This window comes from Mytilus trossulus, chromosome 7, assembly GCF_036588685.1.
Source record: "Mytilus trossulus isolate FHL-02 chromosome 7, PNRI_Mtr1.1.1.hap1, whole genome shotgun sequence".
NCBI classification, from domain to species: domain Eukaryota; kingdom Metazoa; phylum Mollusca; class Bivalvia; order Mytilida; family Mytilidae; genus Mytilus; species Mytilus trossulus.
This window is the reverse complement of record NC_086379.1, coordinates 18,150,800-18,176,445: the sequence shown is the minus strand read 5'-3', so window position 1 is coordinate 18,176,445 and position 25,646 is coordinate 18,150,800. Positions and strand designations below refer to the sequence as shown.

Below are 25,646 nucleotides of genomic sequence, written 5' to 3'. Positions count from 1 at the left end.
AAAACATTTACTATCGTATTGATTCATCAAAATAATCATAACGGGCAAGATTATTATTTCAGCTTGACTAACAAATGTCATGATGAGATTCATTTGCCATATACTTATTCGAAATATATAACATTTATTCATGATTTTTTTTCTCATTTATTTGTTTGCGATGTTGTGCCCTTTTAAACTTGTTACATATTATATGTTATAGTGTACTGTTAACGAAGTAAAAACTAGAAAGAGTTTTAAACATGAAACCTCTGATGCTGGACTCTTATTCTGTGTTGGTATTACTAGCTCATGGTGTTGTGTATTACAATTATAATAATGTTAACATACTTTTTAAATATCTAACGACTTTTGAAATATTTCTATTTAATTGAAGCATTCATTGAAAAAGGTTAATTTAGAAATGTTCTGACGTCTAATCAAATGTCTAACGTTTAATTTGGAGATAAGTTTGCTTTGGTTAGCTCCCTTTAGTTTAAATAACGTATTGTATGCACGACTTTCACCTCTACAAACTTGTATAAAATGTTGCGCCATGTGAACTAATTTTATGTACACGTTTTATGAAAACTTAAATTATGTTGTGATATTAAATCATTAAACTCCTAAAATGACGTGTATATTTATAAGCATATTTTAATGTTTGCATTCGAAAATTGTAGCTCCGAGATCAGCTTCGGATTAAACATCTCGTATGTTTGCAAATAAGTATATGTAGAATAATTTGGGTTTCGTTCCATCGAGATGGAATTATAGTATAAAATAAAATATACCGCTAGATTCGGCAAAAATTCATACCATTATTTGTTTTCATTCATGTTCTAGATAATCGAAACAGTAAATGCATACACGATCCTCGTAAACATATCGATCCTTTAATTATAATTTATTTATAGTGTAGTCCTGTGGTGTTGTGTTGTCATTTTGATGTTATATTTCACATGGCTATAAAAGAGGGAGGTTTGGCATGCCACAAAACCAGGTTCAACCCACCATTATTTCCTTTAAAAATGTCCTGTACCAAGTCAGGAATATGGCCATTGTTATATTATAGTTCGTTTCTGTGTGTGTAACATTTTAACGTTGCGTCGTTTGTTTTCTCTTATTTTTTAGTGTTAATTCACATTGCGATAAGACGTGTCACGGTACTTGTCTATCCCAAATTCATGTATTTGGTTTTGATGTTATATTTGTTATTCTCGTGGGATTTTGTCTGATGCTTGGTCCGTTTCTGTGTGTGTTAAACTTTAGTGTTGTGTCGTTGTTCTCCTCTTATATCTAATGTGTGTCCCTCAGTTTTAGTTTGTTACCCCGATTTTGTTTTTTGTCCATGGATTTATGAGTTTTGAACAGCGGTATACTACTGTTCCCTTTATTTGCCAATTCACCACTGTAATTAGATCATTGAATGTTGTTTTTATTGATATTAATATTGACTTTGTTATCAGTAATTTAAACGCAAACTAGAGATTATTGTTATATACATATACACATTCATGAATCTACAATCTGTCAATACCTATATCTATGCATTGCACAAGGTCATGCTTTTCTTTGACTGTGTATGACGTCTTTACACAAAATCCATTGAATGTTGGATGTGTACTGATTGTTAATTTTAGACCATTTCGTAAACCTCAGTTTTTCTTGGTGAATGAAGCTGGAGTACCCGGAGAAAGCCACCGACCTTCGATAGAAAACTGACAATCCTAGTTAATAAAGATTGGAGTCGGGTGTACCTGCACGAGTGGGGTTCAACTCATAACATCAGTGTTGACTGGCCAGTGATTACAGTAATAACTACTTCGACCACTCTTCAACCGAGGCCCCCTAAAGATATTCAATTTAGGTTTACTAAAGACATCTATTTTATCTATTACCTCACCAGTCAAGCTGCTAATAGCATTAAATATTCAAACATTTCACAAATGTTTATTTAAGACTCAAATCATCTGCTTGATAATACAAACAAACACAAGACGTGTACTGTGTATACATATATAGATATTTACGAGGCGTTTATAGCTTACTCATCGGTTTTGCTTTTGCTCATTGTTAAAGGTCGTACGGTGACCTTTAGCTGATAATGTCTACATCATTTGATCTATGGCGGCGATTTGTCTCTTCAAAAATCTTCTTATTTTGATTGATTAAAAAGAACGTTAAACTACATGACAAGAATGCAATACAAATAGATAAAACAAAATTCAAAACAGACGAATACATATTAAATGAATAACATAGTTGTACATTTTGACATGTTAAGCACAAAATAACAAACAGTTCTTAATAAAAATGAGTTGCAATGTAACACAGCATAATATAAACATTGATAAAAACGAACTGTGTGTTTTGTTTTAAAAAGTATAGTGGCTTGATTTGTAGCAATCAAATTGAGAATGAAACATGTCAAAAAGACAACCCCTTAACCAACAAGCAGAACACATGCCATTTATTGGTCTTCAACGCAACAAGAAAAACCTACACCCAAAGGTGGTCTTCAGCTGGCACCTAAAACAAATTGTAGGCTCTGGAAAGTTTTGTTTGTTATATGTATATTGTATAGGCTCTGTCATTATGCTTTTGTTACATTTATATTGTGTAGGCGTGTAAGTGCATACACTAAATGTGCATACCACTCGTTTCGTGTTGTTTTTGTAAAATATTCAAAACACGATTGTTTGTTTTTTTAATATTTTTCATTTTCTGATATTACATGCAGGTGTGCAGGTCAAATTGTTACGACGGTTTCCGTCCACCAAAAACTTTGGGTGATCTCAGGTGTTCCGAATGTAGAACTTAATTGTGAGAACCATGCCGTTTACTATATGAGACTAACCACTTCCCGGTGTATGAGGGTACATTGTCTACCATTTGATTTTCCTATATTTATCTAGAACATTCTGAAACAAAAATCTCTGTCATATCATTATGACATTTTTGTTGTAATATAAAGGAAACGAGTACTTGAGAATACCGGCAAGATAATGAGACTGTTTGGTGACGATATAATATTTTATATAAAAAAGACAAAACATCTTTATATTTCATTGGCGCTGAGTAATCTTCAACAGTGTATTTGAATAAAATGTTAAACGAATCAACTTATTACTTTACAAACTGTTCTATTTTAGAAAATGTAATTTAAATTTTTTTGAAATTAAGTAAGTAAAATATTATCAAAGAAAGAATTTATAACTCCTTTTTTTTGTCTCTAAACCTAGATTAATCAAGAAAGTATCTACACATTATAGGACGCGTAACAGTTGATAAGTTATCAGGTATGCATTTGATACGGAGCATTAATCATGTTGATTATGAATATGATTTAGACTTCATGTATAAAAATCTATAGAGCAGAGCATTCTGATATTTTTTCTCAAATTTCTAATATGATGTTAAGCTCATTGTCCACAAAAAAGCCAAAGTACCGTGTTTATCTCTTTATTATTGCTGTGGTTTAACACAGTATACAAATGTTCTAAGATATCTGCAGCGATCCTATCAACAATTAAATTTGAATAACACATTAAAAAAAATGCACAAGGTTTTATGTATGCAGTGGTAACAGTTTGTTTAAAGGCTGTCATTTATTTTTGTAAGCTTGTCAGAATGGTAACTTTGGTACAATGAACAATGGGAAGGTACTGATAATAACATAATGATATATTCTTCTCGTTTAGAAACGTTTACAATCATTAAATAAAAGTAATTGTCTAATAAATGGATAGTTAGCCTTTCAAACTTGAGATAACAGTATTTAAAATGTCAGAAATTTAAATAAAGGTATATAATTAATTAATGATGGTTATTAATTTATAAAGAGATAAGTATGTCCAACCAAGATAATTGGCGGTTTTTAAAATGTCTGACATTACTTAAAATTCGAATTCGTTTCCCTTTAACGTCGTGATCTATATGAAAACTCGTTTCTCGTATGTAAGATTAAAAGCTTCATATCATTATGTGAGTATATAATTTTACATTTCTAACTCTTATAATTTTTCACTCCGGACGATAAGTAAATACAAATTTCGTAGAAGGAATTAAATATACATTATTCTTTACTGTCCTTAATTCAGTTTTGATAAACAGTACTTTGTAAATGTATTTATATGTAGGTGGTCGAGTGGTCTAGCGTCGGATATATTCGAAGGCGATTTGTTGCCACCATATTGCAATAGCATGAATTCGAATCCTGACCAGGGAAGAACAAAAAAAGGTGTTTCGGCAAATTGACAGTCTGTGTACACTATGTATTACAATTAGTTTGCAAAACACAGAATGGTTTTTACCTTTTCAGTGTCGATGTAGCTTGCAATATGTTTACGATACAGATTCAACAAATGCATGAATGTTCACCAAAGTGACTCCCCCCACCCCCCCCTAAGTCGTCATTTAGCTTTACCTGAGAACGCCAAAGCTGATCTATAAAACCTTACCATCACTACCATAAACCACAACAGATTATATTACTAGGGTTTGTCTAGGCCGACAGTTTTGCTTGAGCAAGGTTTTGTATAACAACAAGTTAAGGACAGTTTCTCCAGAGGATATTATTGATAACACATAGATTGAGTCACTAATTGTCCCTACTATCATTTACACAGTTGTAAGTAATGTATTCCTCTTCCAAAACATCAGTACTGAAAACATTTACTATCGTATTGATTCATCATAATAATCATAACGGGCAAGATTATTATTTCAGCTTGACTAACAAATGTCATGATGAGATTCATTTGCCATATACTTATTCGAAATATATAACATTTATTCATGATTTTTTTTCTCATTTATTTGTTTGCGATGTTGTGCCCTTTTAAACTTGTTACATATTATATGTTATAGTGTACTGTTAACGAAGTAAAAACTAGAAAGAGTTTTAAACATGAAACCTCTGATGCTGGACTCTTATTCTGTGTTGGTATTACTAGCTCATGGTGTTGTGTATTACAATTATAATAATGTTAACATACTTTTTAAATATCTAACGACTTTTGAAATATTTCTATTTAATTGAAGCATTCATTGAAAAAGGTTAATTTAGAAATGTTCTGACGTCTAATCAAATGTCTAACGTTTAATTTGGAGATAAGTTTGCTTTGGTTAGCTCCCTTTAGTTTAAATAACGTATTGTATGCACGACTTTCACCTCTACAAACTTGTATAAAATGTTGCGCCATGTGAACTAATTTTATGTACATGTACACGTTTTATGAAAACTTAAATTATGTTGTGATATTAAATCATTAAACTCCTAAAATGACGTATATATTTATAAGCATATTTTAATGTTTGCATTCGAAAATTGTAGCTCCGAGATCAGCTTCGGATTAAACATCTCGTATATTTGCAAATAAGTATATGTAGAATAATTTGGGTTTCTTTCCATCGAGATGGAATTATAGTATAAAATAAAATATACCGCTAGATTCGGCAAAAATTCATACCATTATTTGTTTTCATTCATGTTCTAGATAATCGAAACAGTAATTGCATACACGATCCTCGTAAACATATCGATCCTTTAATTATAATTTATTTATAGTGTAGTCCTGTGGTGTTGTGTTGTCATTTTGATGTTATATTTCACATGGCTATAAAAGAGGGAGGTTTGGCATGCCACAAAACCAGGTTCAACCCACCATTATTTCCTTTAAAAATGTCATGTACCAAGTCAGGAATATGGCCATTGTTATGTTATAGTTCGTTTCTGTGTGTGTAACATTTTAACGTTGCGTCGTTTGTTTTCTTTTATTTTTGAGTTTTAATTCACATTGCGATAAGACGTGTCACGGTACTTGTCTATCCCAAATTAATGTATTTGGTTTTGATGTTATATTTGTTATTCTCGTGGGATTTTGTCTGATGCTTGGTCCGTTTCTGTGTGTGTTAAACTTTAGTGTTGTGTCGTTGTTCTCCTCTTATATTTAATGTGTGTCCCTCAGCTTTAGTTTGTTACCCAGATTGTGTTTTTTGTCCATGGATTTATGAGTTTTGAACAGCGGTATACTACTGTTGCCTTTATTTGCCAATTCACCACTGTAATTAGATCATTGAATATTGTTTTTATTGATATTAATATTGACTTTGTTATCAGTAATTTAAAACGCAAACTAGAGATTATTGTTATATACATATACACATTCATGAATCTACAATCTGTCAATACCTACATCTATGCATTGCACAAGGTCATGCTTTTCTTTGACTGTGTATGACGTCTTTACACAAAATCCATTGAATGTTGGATGTGTACTGATTGTTAATTTTAGACTTAGATTTTCATTTGACAACATAATTTTGACTAATAAAGAACAGAATTTTAACGAACCGCACGTTGATTAAATAAAAAAAAATAATCAGCAGGTCTAAGAAATGTTTAATCGTGTCAAATTTGTGTCAAATTTGGTACAGAAACTAAATTATATTTGCCAAGAATATAAAAAAAAAATGTATTTTAATGGTTTGTGCAATTAAAGTGAATACTTTTAATCTCAATGTGTTTGTTATTATTTTTTTTATCATGACTGATGCTGCAAGAACTCTTTTTTTATAAAAGTAAAAGTAATAAAAAAATAGAATTTCAACTTTTGACAAAGGCGAGGCGTACATGTTTTCGTGCGAACCATGTGCTATTTCGTTTCATTAAACTTTGTAAACATGATAAATTTTGATTGCTTGATACGAGAAAGATAATCAACTCTATCTCATGGCAAATGCTCTTTTACTCTTCGCGTATACCCTTGATCTTATGTACGTTTTATTAGATACGTACGGTTGTTATGTACATGTCGTCATAGTGTTCTACTTTTTAATTAAATCCAATAGACAGTTATAACAGAACTTTCAGTATGATTAATTTTATAATACATATATAAAAGGGTGATAGAGCAGATTGTTGTCGCCTCAGTTGAAAATGTTTTCTCGGGGTAATAATCTGCTTTTTCACCTTTGCAGGTACGCGTTATAGATGCTATAGTTCTGTTATATATAGTTTCCTATAAAATTATATTTTACAGGGTAATGATGTATTCCCGATTCCTGATTTTGTTGTTAGTAACTGCAATAACAGGTAAAGTATACTTGTTTCAATGGACATCACACCTGTGTTAGTGGCTGCTTTTAAATCATTTATGTATACCAAATATTCGACTTACGTGGCAATCAATATGTAGCACAATAATTCTCGCAGTTGTTGAAAGCTAGTAGAAAGCCAAAAGCAACTACATGTGCTAAGACTTAAGTACACATCCCAAAATATAGTAAAATTTAGTGCGTTTTAAGTGATAAACATCTGGTAGGTGGATGCTGCTTCACTGTGGCACTCGTAGTGCTATTGGTTTTTTTTCCAAAAGCTAATGATAATATAAAAAAAAGATGTGGTATAATTGCCAATGAGACAACTATCCACAAAAGACCAAAATGACACAGACATTAAGAACTATAGGTCACCGTACGGCCTTCAACAGTGAGCAAGGCCCATACCGCATAATCGGCTATAAAAGGCCCTGATAAGACAATGTAAAACAATTCAAACGAGAAAACTAACCGCCTTATTTATGTAAAAAAAAATGAACGAAAAACAAACGACAACCACTGAATTACAGGCTCCTGACTTGGGACAGGTACATACGTAAATAATGTGGCGGGGTTAAACATGTTAACGGGATCCCAACCTGGGACAGTGGTATAACAGTAAAACATAAGAACAAATTATAAAAATCAGTTGAAAAAGGCTTAACTCATCAGATGGACAAAAATACAAGTGGACGTGGCCGGGTACTTATACATCCCGACACAAACAGACACAATGACCAGATCTGAGAGTACTCGCAGTTATCTGACAGTTAGTTCAAAGCCACTAACAACTTATAAAAAAAATCATGTATCTAAGACTAAACTATCAATCCGTACACATCCAACATCCAATTGATTTAGTGTAAAGACGTCATAAACAGCCAGAGAAAAACATCACATTGTGCAATGCCAAGTGACAGGTATCGACAGTATCGATACGTTTACTTTTGGTTTCAACAATTAAAACATATTCGATAGTGAAAAAAATATCTAACCAACTGAAAATGGCGTCCATAACTTTTTTAAAGTTATTATTTTAACTTTACTACACAGTACTCTTTATGTAATAGTTATTTTGTCTATTGCAAATCTATATTAGTGTACTTATGATAGAAAACGAACACTGTGGAATAGTGTATCTATTTGGAGATATATATATATACTCCATAGGATGACGTACATCGGTAAATTAAAGTATGTTAAACTACGAAATATGTTACAATTGTTGATTTTGAACAGGTGATTTGTCGTTTATTAATCCCGATGGAGAATGTCAAGAATGTTCAGACGGTTCTGGCTGTGTTTATATATGGCAATTCTGTAATGGTTATAATACTTGTAACAATGGGGAAGATGAACACGAGGATTTATGTAGAGGTACCAATTTAAAGGTTTAGCTGTAACTTGTAACTGTTAAATATCTAGATATTAATTTATTTGTTCATTGGTTATGGTTTTGTTTATTAATGCAAATTTACTTAAGTTTCAAAGCAAAGCATCCCTATTTGTTTTCTTAATTTTTAAATATATTTTGCTAAAAAGCTTGTTACTTTGTTAAGAATCCATTGAAACACTTTTACATGTACATACACTAAAATTATTATAAAAAAGCAGTCCTCAACTGTTTCACAAAGTTACTACTAAAAGCAATTATTTTATAGTGTAATGTTAATTGGTCGTTAAGGTTACAATTAAGTAGAATGTTAGTGCAGCAATGCATGATTTACGTTTGAGAAAGAGTTAGACAGATTTAGATCGTTGGCGGCAAAGTTATTAGTGGCCGGCTCGAAGATTATAGAGGTGATCGTAAGGGACTCTCTCTGCGCATGATCCGTAAGGGTAACAATTAGAGTACACCCCATATGAAGGAATAATGTATTCGACCACGGGTATATAAGAGAATGAGAAACGGCACTTGATGCTGTCGGTTGGCTGTCGATGAGCTGTCATCATTCATCAGAGCGCGCGCCTTCGTCGAATATATTAAGTGCCAGAAGAGCTTCAATATTTAGAGATAACTTTGTACTCGGTACAAAGTGAACGTTCAAGTTGATCGGAATGACAAGGCAGACTGTCCCACTCCGATGACAGGTTGCACCAGCCCGCACTATCTGCTAGTGACAGACTGTCCCACTAGGAGGACAAGTTGTTCCAATTGGCACTGTCTAGTAGTGACAGACTGTCCCATTTGGAGGACAGGCTGTACAAACCACATTGTCTAAGAGTGACATACAGCCCCATTAGGAGGACAGGCTGTATATTGTATAATACTTGTATATATTAGAGTTCATGGTTACTTTATATCGACAAAGAGTCAATGTGTATATTTTAGTTCATTGTGCATAACGTAGATAGTTAAAGTTTCAGTATTGCCGTATTGTTTGTGGACAACTTGGATCCAAGTATTAACTAGTTATCAAAGGTACCAGGACTATATTTTAAATACACCAGACGCGCGTTTCATCTTCATAAGACTCATCAGTGACGCTCAGATCAAAATAGTTATAAAGCCAAACAAGTACAAAGTTGTAGAGCATGGAGAACCAAAATTTCCAGAAAGTTGTGCTAAATTCGTCTAAGGTAATCTTTTCCTGGGATAAGAAAATTCTCAGTTTTTCGAATAAAAAAGTTTTTTAACAGGAAATTTATAAAAATAACCATATAATTGATATTCATGTCAACACAGAAGTGCTGACTACTGGGCCGGTGATACACTAGAACGGACGTTCGAGATATCAATGCCTGGTTACACGTTACAATATTATATTAACATTTCATGTAATCATTCCAACTTATATGTAGAATCTCTGGATTTAACCTGAATGTGGTTTTTATCAATATGCTGTACCTTATAAATAAGTTAGCAATATAAATACTAGCGAGCTTGAATTACAGACATTAAATATTTCTATTCAACAATACGTAAATATTTTGTCCTATGTTTGTTATCATTTGATATTCAATTATAAAAAAAAACATGCGAATTATCTTTCAGTCAGCAGCTTTAATATCATTAACGGTACCAACTATACTACACTATATGGACTTCCCGAAAAAATATAACCAGGGAATAAGGACTACACACAAAATCAAACACATTCTACAACATAACATTATGAGTTAGAAATTTACAGAAAAAAAATCTTTATGATTTAACACTTTAGATTAAATTTACGTTTAATATCATAGAAAAGTTGTTTCAACTTAAACATGTGAATGAACAAGGGAAATCCATGAAAAAACCCAATGTTAACATAATATATAAAACGCTATTCAGATAAGTGAAAGGTTTAGCTATCTATGAAACCAGGTTTTATCCATCATTTTTACTTGTACAAAATGCGTGTACCAAGTCAATAATTTGACAGTTGTTGTTCCTTCTTTTGATTTGTTTGAATATTTGAATATGTTGTTTGATTAGGGACTTTTTGTTTTGAATTTTATGCGATTTTACTTTGTATTGCTGTTATTCTTTCAATCACACGAAATGGTTAATCAGATTTTGTGTTTAATCTTTACTATATTATGGATTTATGAGTTTTGAACAGCGGTATACTACTGTTGCCTTTATTTATGTTTGAAGATAAGAGATTTAAATTTCGACAATTACCTTAATATATTTAAAGAGTTTTAACCAATTTTGAAGGTTTGCAGTAACTTTCTATTACAACCATGACCTTATGTTAATCTTGGTAATAAAGCAACATGTATTCATTAACAGTTCGCAAAATACGAGGATCCAGGCTTTTGCCGAGGTACAGTAACAGTGGACTGCTTAATGTTTTTCTTGAAAATAAGTTTTAATTTTCTGAATAATTTTAGAATTATTGATGCTGAAATTTAAATATTAAAACTATATCATTTTAGTAAAAAAAAAAATTTCGTAGAACAATATGTTCGAATTTAATTTAAGGCGTCCAAAAAAAGCAATTGTATTTGAAGCAAGGATGTTTCCATGGTGTGACAGAGTTTTAATGATTCTCGTCGTACATATCTAAAGAGTTTTATGTATGACTCGCTCCCCAATAAATATTATATCAAGAAATATTATTTATGACTGGTTTTATCTGAAACTAATGTAACACACATTGAATATTGAGTCGTGCGTTTGTACATGCAAGTTGCAGTACCGTCAGCTTGAAGCCACGCATTAAGAAATCCAAATCAAGAACGACGTATAACTTCAACATCCTTTATTACATGACCACATTTTTTTTGTTTTCTGATTGGCTAGAAGTTTTATTTTTCTGAATAATTTTAGAATTATTGATACTGAAATTTAAATGTTAAAAATATATCATTTTAGTAATAAATCATTTTTCGTTTAACAATATGTTCGAATTCAATTTAAGGCGTCCAGAAAAGCAGTTGTATTTTAACCAATGATGTTTCCATGGTGTAACAGAGGCTGACAATAACATAAAACAATCAGTTAAAGTACAACTGTGTTATCAATTTCATTGTTGTCGTGTACGTACTGATAATTGGATTTTATTTCTATTTTATGAATTTATCTAGATTATAACTGTACTGAATATGAAAGAAAATGTGCCGACGGATTACAATGCATACATGAAATCCGTTTGTGTAACGGACAGGCTGATTGTAGAGATAGATCAGATGAAGATCCAGACTTGTGTAAAGGTGACTGACTTGTTTACTCAATATACAATTTGTCTTGCGAAGTAGAATGTGCATTTTTTTTTTTTTTCATGTTTTACATCCAAGTAATGGAATTTATTCTAAAATAATTTACCTGTACAAGATTAATTTATACTTGACCGTCTTTTGATATAATTAAACAAACCAGAGATATGCATCTTGAACGTTACATTTCTGAAATTTGGTAAACTTCCAACTAAGACTCAGCACTAATTTACTTCACCGTTGCCATTGTTAATTAAATCGTACTGCATTCGTACCGTCCAAACAAAAGTAAGGAATTATTTGTTTATAGTATTATTGAAACAAAAACCATACATGATACACATTTTTGCGACGATTACCAAAAAAATATATTTCATTTTATAGTTGATTGCCTTAAGATCGAGCGAAATCGGGTATAAGTACTATTTATAAGCTAAATATCTTTTATCTCCTAAATAGGTTTCTTTTGAAAACATATGCATATGGTATTCACCAGTCAGACATGTTGAGTGTCTCAATTTACAAATGAGGATGTATCCATAACGATATTTGGATTTACATGTGCGTTGCCTGGCCGTTATAAATGTGACATCATCAAAAATTAGCGATCCTTCGCGAAAATATTAGCTTTTCGATAATGCTGCTGTCGGACGATCAAAACTAATAGTTAAAAATGCATCAATGTTAAGTAAATTAAGTGACGTTTTAAAGTGTTAAATGTAATAAACATAAGCTTTTGACTTGAATAAATATCAATAATATATTACAGCTAGGAAATGTGAAAGTGGCTATGTTAAATGTGCTGATGGCATAGAATGCATTTATGAATCAAATTTATGTGACAGAAACAAAGATTGCAAGGATTCATCTGACGAGGATGAAGATATGTGTCAAGGTAATATGCACAATATACATTTTGAATTGATGAGAGTATTACCTTTCTGTTTAAAAGACTGAAATTGGATTTATTACTGTATGGGGTTTTTTATAAAAAAAATAAAACATCATATAGCGTGGGTAGTTTAAAATCCTTTTTTAAATGTTATCGCCATTGCATTATTCGGAGCCGATCGCAAACATAATTTGTATTTAAAGAGAGACTTTGGTTATACATCAATAAATTTGCAATCGAACGGTACAAATAACTTTGCTTGGAATACAGACAATAACAACGTGGAATATATAAATCGATTAAATTGGTTCTTGATTACAATTTGAGTAACTACTACACCTACTTCACATATTGTTGAGATAACGATCGTGAAATGTACGAACGAAAATAAATCCCATACTGCCATATTGTCAGGTAAAAAGAAAAAAAAACTCTGATGGAAAACATACAGATTTTAACAGTAGGAAGGTATAAACAATATGGCTCCTTCTAAATCTTCATGATTATATGACAGATATATAAAAATTCAACAGAAAGATAGTCCTTCCTTGCTCTAGAACTTCCTTATTTATTTAGTTGCTACTTTTTCGAGAATTACTATTAATTTGTGTTTTGTTTACGAAACCCGAGACTGTTGTTCATTATTTCAATGTATGTGTGACAGTCTTGAATATGTTTCATTTCTAATAAAATTGTAAATGGTCGTGACATCATGAGAAATATATAGTCTGCTTGGTAAATCTTGAATGAACAAGATCCACAAATTCTTTTATACTTGTTGGTGTTTATTAAAGTACGATGGAACATGATATGTCGATATACTTTGTATCAAGCTGCACCTAAAGTAGACATCATTAATTCGATTTTTCGTGTTTAAATTTCAATGATTCTCATCGTACATATTTCAAAGGTTCCGTATAACTAGCTACTCGAAAAATCATATATTAAGAAATATTTTGTTATGACTGGGTAAATCTGAATCTCATGTTATAAACAATAAATATTGAGTTGTGCGTTTCTTTCATGCAAGTTTTCGCTTGAAGCCACACAGTAAGAAATATAAGTAAAAAACGACGTAGAATTTCAACAAGCTGTATTTAATAAGACTGGTTCATCAATAAAATTGAGAATGGAAATGGGGAATGTGCCAAAGAGACAACAACTAGACCATAGAACAGAAAACAGCAGAAGATCGCAAACAGGTCTTCAATGTCTGTTATCATTTTGGTTGTTTTGTATTTTGAATGAACAATATAATAACAGAAAATAAACACATTTATGATATATCCTGTCAATTGTTTACCAAGTATACTGTGGTACATTCTAGATATATTTGAAGAAAATGTTCTTCATCATAAATTGTATACTTGTAAAGCAAATGATATTCATAAAACACAAGAAGCCTCTAGACTTTTCCTTAATGCTCATAACAAAATATACTAAAATGCAAACAAACATATTATTGTATTTCTAAGATGAAAAGAAATAAACAACAAGATTCCCCCTCAGACGTCCTCTATACATTATGATCAACCAAAATTGTATTGTTGAAAAGTATTGAAAGGCTTAATGATTAATTGATAGTATAGTCGATCATATATTATAACAACACTGTAGAACTGCCAACCGACCTGTGTTTTTTTCATCGAGGACAAAACACCCATCAGCAGCAGTTGTGACGGTCAAGTGTTGTAAACTAATCGTGAACAAACACTTTGTCCGCGTTGTGAACGAGGCCTCCTTGTCAATGTTGTTTAAGTTTTTGTTTGTTTTCTATTATGTATTTTATGAGCTTTCTGTGATACCTACTTATTAACGGATGAATTCTACATTTATTAAACATTCATTATGCATAATAATTTCAATTATTCAGTATTTTCAATTGTATTCAACAATATGGTTGAAAGTGTTAACGTGTGTATGTAGATCTGGATTGACTTGACTGAAAGGATATATGCGAACTCTTTATGGTGAAACCGGGAATAATTTAATTACCAGGCTATTTCGATAATGTGTTGTATTGAAATGAAGTTATTCGTCAATTACAGCTAGAACTTGTAAGTTTGGCAAGACAAAATGTGCTGACAATCATCAGTGTATTTATATACACGAGGTTTGTACTGGGAATATAGACTGTGAAGATGAATCTGATGAAGCTGCAGTTATGTGTAAAGGTAGTTTTGTATACTTAACTTAAGTTGTGTCCAACAAATATCGAATTGATTCATTTATTTGTACAATGTAAATTACTGACAAGAACAACCTGGTCTCAATTTTGAAATTTAGTTTTAAATTCAAAACATTTATCAAATTACTAATTTTGATTTTCCGTTAGCATCGTGTTTTGTTTAAAACACTTTCCCACCAAACTTATTAATTTGATTAATTGGACATTGTTAATCCTGTAAAAAAATAATCTATTAAAAATCATTGTACCGTTTTCAATTTTGATTAAATTAACAACAAATCAACACAATATTTTGTCAAAAGCTTAGTGCTCTTAGTTTCTTTTTCCACAGATTTATCAAGGACGTCTTGATATGTTTAAAGGAAGAATATATCACTAGGATTTTAACATATTTATAAATGTGAATCATTGTCTTATTTCAAATACAAATCTTTATGTCTATTATATTAATGTGTTTGTGTTTAGAATACCAATGTCCATATCATAGCATAAAGTGTGCAAATGGAATAGAATGCGTTAAGATTGACAATTTATTGGATGGCTATGAAGATTGCCGGGATGGTAGCGATGAGGACCTTGAGAAATGGAAAGGTAAAAAGTACTTTTACTAAGATTTATCTGTTTTCATCCATACCAATTATTTGGTTTTCAAAACCGATGTTTTTGATCTGGTTTGCATGGTTAGTCAATTTATTTCACGTGTGAGTCTCTATACATTATGTATTTACTGTCATTCTTCATGTAACAATCCAACAACAACTAACTTCGTAAAATGTTATATAATTCGCAATTAAAGGCTAATTGAAAAAGATTTTACAAAAGTTGAAAATGTTTGCCTAATATGAGCTTCTTATTGCGAGGTCATCGTTTCATTCGTCATTACCAACCAGTATGGTATAAAATTGAGAATGAAAATGAGGAATGTGTCAAAGAGACAACAACCCGGTCATAGAGCAGACAACAGAAAAAGGTCACCAACAGGTCTTCAATGCAACGAGAAATTTCTGCACCCGAAGTCGTCTTTCAGCTGGCCCCTAATCAAATATATACTAGTTCAGTGATAATGAACGCCATACTAAACTCCAAATTGTACAAAAGAAACTAAAACTTAGAATATTACAAGACTATCAAAGGCTAGAGGCTCCATAAATAACATCAGACTTCTAGCAGTTCACTGACATGCCAGCTCCAGACTTCAATTAACTGATTGAAATATTATGTCTTCATCATATGAATATCAGGCACTGTACATTTAATCACCTACTATAAATCATCATACGACCTAGCTGCAACAATGTACAAAGCCCATACCACGTAGTCAATTATAATTATGAAAGGTTTCGAAGTTTTTCTTGACTCCCTTGTGTTGTATTCAGTTGTCTTTAGTGGAAAACTTGCTTTTGAACTGAGAAGAAGATGTGTCGCCTACATATTTGTAACATTTAATCTGTTTTCATTGTAGATTACAAGTGTCCTGCCGGTTTTGTAAAATGCAAAAATGGACTGCAGTGTGTTTCTGCTCATACAATGTGTGCTGGTGGCAATTTTAGTCCCGCTCCAAAATGTACAGACGGTTCCGATAACTATACAGATTATTGTTCTGGTAAACATTTTATCATTATATAAATTATTTTAGATGATTAGTATAACAAATTAAATGAAACAATGGATATTAATTATCAAAGATGATTAATATAACGAATTAAATGATACAATGGATATTAATTATCTAAGATGATTAAAAATACAAATCAAATGTTTCAAGCCGTAATAAACTATACTTGTAGTATGAACATAAATAAATGTCAAATGTAAAATCTAATTGTTAACATTTATTACTTAGTTCTCAGAAATCTCTTCGAGTAAAACAACAAAATGCTGATTCAAACAATGTTGTTATAAGAATTTAAACTAGAGGCTCTTAAGAGCCTGTGTCGCTCACCTTGGTATATGTGAATTAAACAAAGAAAGCAGACAGTTCATGACAAAATTGTGTTTAGGTGATTGTGATGTGTTTGTACATTGTACATCTTACTTTACTGAACATTCTTGCTGCTTACAATTATCTCTATCTATAATGAACTTGTCTGTGTAGTTTCAGTGGAAAATGTTAGTAAAAATTTCGAAATTTTATGAAAATTGTTAAAAATTGATTATAAAGGACAATAACTTCTTAGGGGGTCAATTGACCATTTTGGTCATTTGACTTATTTTTGAGTCTTAAATTGCTGAACATTATTGCTGTTTACAGTTTATCTCTATCTATAATAATATTCAAGATAATAACCAAAAACAGCAAAATTTCCTAAAAATTAACAATTTAGGGGCAGCAACCTAACAACGAGTTGTCCGATTCATCTAAAATTTTTAGGGCAGATAGATCTCGACCAGATAAACAATTTTACCCCAGTCAGATTTGCTCTAAATGCTTTGGTTTTTGAGTTATAAGCCAAAAACTGCATTTCACCCCTATGTTCTATTTTTAGCCATGGCGGCCATCTTGGCTGGTTGGCCGGGTAACAAAACACCAATTTTAAACTAGATACATCAATGATGATTGTGGCCAAGTTTGGAATAATTTGGCCCGGTAGTTTCAGAGGAGAAGATTTTTGTAAAAGATCATGGAGATTTAAGAGAAAAGGTTAAGAATTGACTATAAAGGGCAATAACTCCTAAAGGGGTCAACTGACCATTTTGGTCATGTTGACTTATTTGTAAATCTTACTTTGCTGAACATTATTGCTGTTTACAGTTTATCTCCATCTATAATAATATTCAAGATAATAACCAAAAACAGTAAAATTTCCTTAAAATTACTAATTTAGGAGCAGCAACCAAACAATGGGTTGTCTGATTCATCTAAAAATGTCAGGGCAGATAGATCTTCACCAGATAAACAATTTTACCCCATGTCAGAATTGCTCTACACGCTTTGGTTTTTGAGTTATAAGCCAAAAACTGCATTTTACCCCTATGTTCTATTTTTAGCCATGATGGCCATCTTGGTTGGTTGGCCGGGTAAGAAAACACAAATTTTAAACTAAATACATCAATGATGATTGTGGACAAGTTTGGTTTAATTTGGCCCAGTAGTTTCAAAGGAGAAGATTTTTGTAAAAGTTAACGACGACGGACGCAGGACGACGACGACGACGACGACGGACGACGGACGCCGGAAGCCAAGTAATGAGAAAAGCTCACTTGGCATTTTGGCCAGGTGAGCTAAAAACGGAACCCGTTGTAAAAACACATTAAGTATATGCTTGTCCGATAAATATTTAGTTAGATATTACACAAAATATAGCTGTGTTTCTATATTTAGGAAATAAACACATCTGTCGTCATTTCTGGTTAGATTATGATGTATTTGACTTGTTTATACTTTCGTATGTCGACTTAAACTGCATATCTAAGTAGACCTTCTAGATCTGTATACAATTTGAAATATATTGCAGCAATTTATTTGATTCCAACTTAATCTATCTATATTTTTCTTTTATTTAGGTATGTAATATTCTTATATTCCATTTTTGTCAAAATCTCATTCTGAAATTATTTCCAAAGTATGTAATACAAGTCGAAAATATCGAATTTGAAAAGAAGCATTATAATTCTTAACCATGTAATGGAAAAATTGTGCGATAACAAAAGCAGTTTTTGAGTAATTAAATTTTCAAATTGTGTTACCAATCAAGTCAATCACATTTCCCGAAATATCCCAAAATGTTTGGGGTACATGCATGTATACGAAATAGTTTTAAAAGAAACATCTACATCCTATATCAACGTTTTGTTAAGAAAAATGAGAAAAAATCCCAAATTCACAAAAATGACAGCCTTATAAACTTCACACAAATAAGTAACAAAATTGTGTGTCACTTTCTAATATCAAAATCAACCTATACTTTTTTTAGGTTAAATTATTTCAGTTTTATATTTTATTCAACATTTTTTTTTCACAGTCATAAAAACATAAATAATGTCCAGGAGAAAAACGTAGCTCTAGACATATTTGGGTTCTCGGAGGGGTACATCCTTAATTTGAACTCAACTTAATCTTTAATATTGTAAATGATGCACTAATTTCCGGGACTAAATGACATTGTAAATTTACAGTTTTGGCTCGTATACAACGCGCTTATTAAAGTTTGTGTGCAGGTGTGTGATAACTTTGTTTGAAAAAGTAAAAGAAATATTTTTGCCGAAATTGTGTAGTAATAGTAATCCAGTCGCATGCTAATGTACGTGTACCGAGTCAAATATGCCGACCAAGGTTGTCTTTTGACACGACTTAACTTAAAACTTAAGCTTAAACACATCAAACAAATAGATAACAACTGTCAACAATATTCTAGACTTGCTACAGGCATTTTAAAAATTAGAAAATGGTGAATTAAACATGGTTGTTTAGCTAGCTTAACAAAATCAACAGACATAATAGTTACACTTGTTGTCAAAAATACAGCAGCCAAATTGTAAATTTGCGCAGAACAGTTTGTGAAAAACAAATAGCAGAAATGCAAAATCAAGGCATAGAATACCTTAGCCGTATTTGGCACAACTTTTTGGAATGTTCGATCCTTTTTACTTGTTTGGCTTTATGCAGATTTTGAGCGACACTGATGAGTCTTATGTAGACGGCACGCGCGTCTGGCGTACTACATTATAATCCTGGTACCTTTGATAACTATTTACACCACTGGGTTGATGCCACTGCAGGTGGACGTTTCGTCCCCGAAGGTATCACCAGCCCAGTAGTCAACACTTCGGTGTTGACATGAATATCAATAGTGAGATCATTTTTATAAATTTTCTGTTTACAAAACTTAGATATTTTTGAAAAACTAAGGATTATCTTATCCCAGGCATAGATTACCTTAGCCGTATTTGGCACAACTTTTTTAAATTTTGAATCATTAATGCTCTTCCACTTATTTACTTGTTTGGCTTTATAAAGAATTTGATATGAACGTCACTGATGAGTCTTATGAAGACGAAACGCGTGTCAAGCGTACTAAATTATAATCCTGGTACCTTTGATAACTATTATCATGTTTTTTGGTTAAAACCTTAACAACATATATGATATGTATTTATTGAAAAGATGATGTGTAGCAAAATTGTATGGTATATCACATATGCAATATATGAGGCCAATCTTTCTAAACATTTATTTTATTGAATCGGTCAGTAATTTTAAACAAATTATTTCCTGTAGACTTAATCCAATTTTAACAATCATATATTAGATTTTATTTTTTTAAGAGTCTAGCATTAGTATGGTACATGTTTGATGTTTTCTAAATACGACTATCAGTTGCAGGATTATTTCAGATTTGTTTAATTGATTTTTGTTTCAAATGATTAATAAGTGATAGCGTAATGCACTCGTTGTTTTACCTTTGTAGACTTCAAATGTCCCTCGTTTTTTACGAAATGTCCCAATGGGCATGAATGTGTACATCAGTCAATGATTTGCTCTGGGGAACAGATGTGTAGCGGAAAGTCAGAAGATGAACAACAGTTTTGTAAAAGTAATTGAATTAAGCAATTTTATAAAGTGTGATAAATATTTTATATCGTTAAAAAGAACGGAGAGAAAAGCAAAACATACTTATATAGATAGATATAGTTCTGATTATCAAGATACACTTTGTTTTCTTTAACTGAAGATAGATAAACAGGTTTAATAAATTACAATACAAAGTGAAAATATATGCATGTATGTTGCCTTTCTCGTGATGTTATTATCAAAAAAGTTTGTTTTGTCGGATTAATGGTAAAAGAACACATCATGCACTGATACAGTAAGCATTGAACACGTAAACGGATATGGTTACTTCATCAACATACGCATTCTCAATTTGTTTTCTAATCTGACGTGTTTGTTTGTTTATCCTATTAACTATACATTTGAAGATAATTAATGACTAGATATAAATAAGTTGCTCAATTGCAGCACATACTTGTGGGGGCATGATGTCGAAATGTGACAATGGATACCAATGCGTGTTCGATGACCAGAAATGTGACGGCTTTGCAGACTGTTCGGATGGTTCGGACGAAGATCCAGATTTATGTTTAAAGAGTATGTTTGTTTTCCTCAATTCAACTAGGAATATTTATTGATATAATATTAACTAAATATGTGATATCAAAACAGATTGAAAGGATTAACCTATGGAAATGTTCAATGAAGAAACAATACGACCGTAAGCCTGACACATTTGAACACTTATCAACCATTTCACAGCTAAACAGTCTTAGCACTCACACCACATCTTACTTTATCTATTTACATATCTTGACAAGCAATATAATTTCAATATAAAGCGATGTGTTGTTTGTTATTTGGCCAATCTTTATATACGTTCTTTAGTGTCTCGACAACTTTTTTTTAAGATCGTATTTGTCCAGTTGGAATGGTGAAATGTGATGATAATGTTCAGTGTATTTATGAACTGCAGTTTTGCAACAGGCATCCTCAATGCACCGATAAATCTGATGAAATCCCAAAAACTTGTACAACAGGTAATCAAATATCGTATATTTCTTCAATATAGTGTTTTAAAAAATAACATGTTTTAGTAAAACCATAATGTTTAACTTGAATGAAAATTATACATGTTATCTAAGTCTGGTATACATGATAATTTTGTTTTGTCTGTCTATATCGTGTAATAATCTTGAATCTAGCATTTTCATTAAATACTTATGTTAAGCGTGTTAAGTACAAGGAAAACTATAGAAAAAAAGATGGAATATGATTGCCAACGAGACAACTCGCAAAAGAGACCAAAATGACAGATAAAACGTGGCCTTCGGCTAGTATCTGCTCTTTGGTTGGGTTGTTGTATATTCCCCATTTCCATTCTCAATGTTATGACCAAACAATTTTCTATTTTTTTAACAGACAGAACATGTCCTACGGGAATGTCAAGATGTTCTAATACTGATACAATGTGTATTTATGATAATTGGTTCTGTAACAACCAACAAGACTGCTTAAACAGAGATGACGAGAATCCAACTATTTGCTTAAATCGTAAGTAGATAAAAAAAAAAAATCCGTATGAACATAAAGATGTAATCTTGCGTTATAATATTGTTTGTCTGACAACTTAAAGCTGTAATAGATGTTATAAGGTACACCAATACTGTCTGACATGATCAAAATAACTGTTTGTGTGCAAACAGGTAGTGGGTATCTCTGTCGTATTTCTGTAACTTTAAAATATAGTGTTGTCATTTTAGCGTCATTTTTTATCATTGTCATATAGGCGAGAGTTTCGGATAGCCATAAAAAGTTATCAAAGATACCAGGCTTATAAATTAATACGCCAGAAAGGCATTTCGTCTGCATAAGACTCTAAGATCAAAACAGTTAAAGAAGCCAAAATAAGTGCAAAGTTGAAGAGCATTGAGGACACCATACTCCAAAACGTTGTGCCACATACGGCTTAGGTTATCTAGAAAATCAGGTTCAAACGACATTATTTTTTTAATATTTTGAACCGAGTCAAGAATATGGCAGATGTTATCAATCAGTTCGCGTAACAAACAGTTGGCGTTGGTTTGTGTTGACAAACAGTTGGCGTTGGTTTGTGTTGCATTTCAGTCTTTCTCTTGTTCCATGTTTTTTTCACCGATAGTTAATGTGTCTCATTCGGTTTTTATTTGTGAACCCAATTCGTTGTCTCTCAATCAATTCAGACTTTTGAAAAGCAGTATACTACTGTTGCCCTTTTTATGCCTTTGACTCAATCGTTACAAACAGAAATGCTCGATTTAACAACATGGACAAACACAGAAACTGAATGTGACAATGTAAGACAATTTATAAGAAGTTTTTACTAAATATATGAAATATATAAATATATAAATGCCATCAGCATTATCGATTTCTATTTGAATGATTCCTTTTAATTTTAATTGCACAATCATGAAAAGTACTTTAACTAAGTCTCATGTTCAAGCTACAAGATACGCTTAATTTGAGTACGTAGTTTAATATATACGTTATATATATATATATATAAATGTATAGAAATCAATTATGATAAGTGATTTATTTATTCTTACAAATAACGTTGTTGAGCATTTTTTGCTAATGTTTGTGGTATGCTGGATGGTGGCGTGTGCGTACAGTGTGTCAAACTGTTTAATATATAAGAATCTTTAAATTGTCTCATGATATGATATGTGTCTAAGAAATTATTGCTTCTATATCTTTTTTTTACAGGGAAAAAGGGAACCATTGGATTGCCTTGGCTGTCATAGTAATTTGATAGAATAGTAAGGAAAACAAATCAGCTTGTATTTTATGACATAAAATAAACGTATTATTAATTCATATTGCATTTATTCTTTAAAAGTATACTTTACACATGGTATATTGCCAATTTTGTGTATTTAAATTTTAAATTGACATTTCAGCATTATATAATAAATAAATTTTGAAATAACCCATACCATTTTTACATTCTTATAAGTTGTTTTTTTATACCACTAGAGTATGCCTGGGCGTGAAAATCCACTGCGTATAGGCAATTCATTTTTGCTAGCCATAAAACCATGTTAAATCCATCATTTTCCACATATCAAAAAGCATGTACCAAGTCAGGAATATGACAGTTGTTATTCATTCGTTTGATGTGTTTCAGATTTTAATTTTGCCATTTTCTTATGGATTTTCCGTTTACAATTTTTTCTAAGAGTAATTTTTTTTTTCAATTTTCGTTTCATGGCGAGGAACACCAATATAAAACATGTTAAATTTTCGGACTTTTGTCGTAGGGAGCCTTGGTTTGTTTTCTATCAAATATATGATTACAAGAATATTAAAAAAAATGTTTGTTTTTCTTATGTTATTTGCTATTTTTATATTCAATACCGATCATCATTTATATAATTCAATGAAGTACAAAATCAGTTTGAAAAAATGATTATTCTAATCACAGTATAAACTTTGACGTAAATATGTCAACATCATTTGTACATCGAAAAGTCGACAGAAATACAATTTTTGTTACAAATTAGTTCTTAAGTCTTTTGAACAAAACCTAATACAAGCCAGACATGTCAGATGCTAATGTATATCTTTACGGAGCACCTGAGATCACCGAAATTCTTTTGGCTGGGTTCGTGTTACTATGTATTTAGTTTCTATCTTGCTGTTAATCTTTTCCTATTCCTTCATAGCGTCGTTTGTATATATCTTTTCTCTGAGTTTGAGTTTCCTTATGATGTCTTTCACTCCTTCCTTGAATACATTAGATGTAAGAATATAATTGGGATTAAGCATCTACCTAATCAAGCTAATGGAATATACGTTGTCTTCAGTTTTACATGTCTTACGTAAATACGGATATCGTCTCGTTTTGTTGTTGCCTTTTTTTTCAAGAAAGGAAACACCCAATAAATGTCCTAGAAAAGAATATACTGCATTACAAAATTATCGGGTCTGTAATTGTATTGCTATTGTTTATATAGAGAAGAAGGTGTGGTATTATAAACAAACTCTCCATCCATGTTACAATGTTAAAGAGTACAGGTCAAAGTATGTCACACCGAACATCAAGCCGAAAAAGACTAATAAAACAATTCCAACAGAAAAACCAACAGTCTTAACAATATAAACAAGAAATGTATGTATCAATGTCACAGTCTATGGACGAAGCGTATCGATAAACACGTTGTAACTATGACAGAATGGGATGACACTGTCATACACGTGGGAGGTTACGCGCCATACAACAAGGTGTAATCCACCATTTCCAAAACTTGAAAATGCTAGTTCTGAGTCAGAAATATGACAGTTGTTATCCATTCGTTAAGTGTGTTTAATCATTTGATTTTACCCTTTAATCAGGGACTTTCTGTTTTAAATTTTCCTCGGAGTTTAGTATTTTTGTGATTTTACTTCTAACTAGTATTGTATGTAAATAAGCAGTTCTAAGACCATTGCTTAAATTCAAATTGTTTTTGGTAACATCTTACAAATTTCTCAATTAGTTTTGGAAGCAAAACTAATCAGATAGAGGTTTAATAAACAATGGCGTAATCAAATAGCTAAGTATTGAATTGATTGTTCACATATTATATAACATTTAGCAAATTTCATAATGAACGCACCGAAATAATACATATCCGCAATGCACGCATGGAAGACTTTCATTGGATAACAATGAAACTAACTTGTGACAAAGATGAATCATACTGTCCTCGCTCAGATTGATTCGACAAAATCTGTACTTTTGAATCTCCTTTTTATTTTTACAAATTAGACCGTTGGTTTTAGCAATGTTTTTGTTCCCATATAGCGAGGTGTTCGCTGTGAGCCAAGGCTCCGTGTTTAAGGACCTACTTTGATCTATAATGGTTAACTTTAAACAAAGTATTACTTTGATGGAAAGTTGTCTCATTTGAACTCATGCACCATCTTCTTATATCTATAAATCTTTAAAATTTCCCCTTATAAATAACTGCTTTCCAGTCCTCCAACTGAACGATCTAAATTTATGAATATAGAAAAGATATATACACATTTCTAACGTCAAAAGACATTTACATCTTTTTTATTTGTGTTCTAAACATATTTTTAGTACTCATGGAAGAAATGAATTTATAACAAGCGATACGGATTGTTTTTTGCACTAGGAAATGTTCGCATATTCACAGTGTAGATACTATTCTGTACGCTATCCGGAAGTCGCGATTTTCGAAGAGAGAACTTTTTTGGATCACATTTTAAATTTGTTGGATATACTGTTTTAAACAGTAGGATGTTCATCTGTACATTGCTTAATGATTTATTCAGCTGACATCGATATTCAC

General features: G+C 31.6%; 1 protein-coding gene across 1 annotated transcript; it reads left to right on the top strand.

The window, feature by feature from the left end:
- The first annotated feature begins 3,895 nt into the window (after window positions 1-3,895).
- LOC134726873 (low-density lipoprotein receptor-related protein 2-like) lies at window positions 3,896-23,163 on the top strand. The gene is made up of 13 exons (XM_063591277.1): window positions 3,896-3,966; window positions 7,026-7,078; window positions 8,323-8,460; window positions 11,602-11,727; window positions 12,500-12,625; window positions 14,671-14,796; window positions 15,276-15,401; window positions 16,273-16,413; window positions 20,219-20,344; window positions 20,770-20,898; window positions 21,213-21,341; window positions 21,724-21,855; window positions 23,053-23,163. Coding segments are annotated over exons 1-13 (1,392 nt in total). The 5' UTR covers window positions 3,896-3,964; the 3' UTR covers window positions 23,091-23,163.
- The last annotated feature ends 2,483 nt before the right edge of the window (window positions 23,164-25,646 follow it).

What these genes read in the sequence shown, in the direction of transcription:
- LOC134726873 (XM_063591277.1), top strand. An exon ending in ACACGAGGATTTATGTAGAG is followed by an intron (nt 8,461 to 11,601) that starts GTACCAATTTAA and finishes GAATTTATCTAG; the next exon opens with ATTATAACTGTACTGAATAT. An exon ending in CTATACAGATTATTGTTCTG is followed by an intron (nt 16,414 to 20,218) that starts GTAAACATTTTA and finishes TTACCTTTGTAG; the next exon opens with ACTTCAAATGTCCCTCGTTT.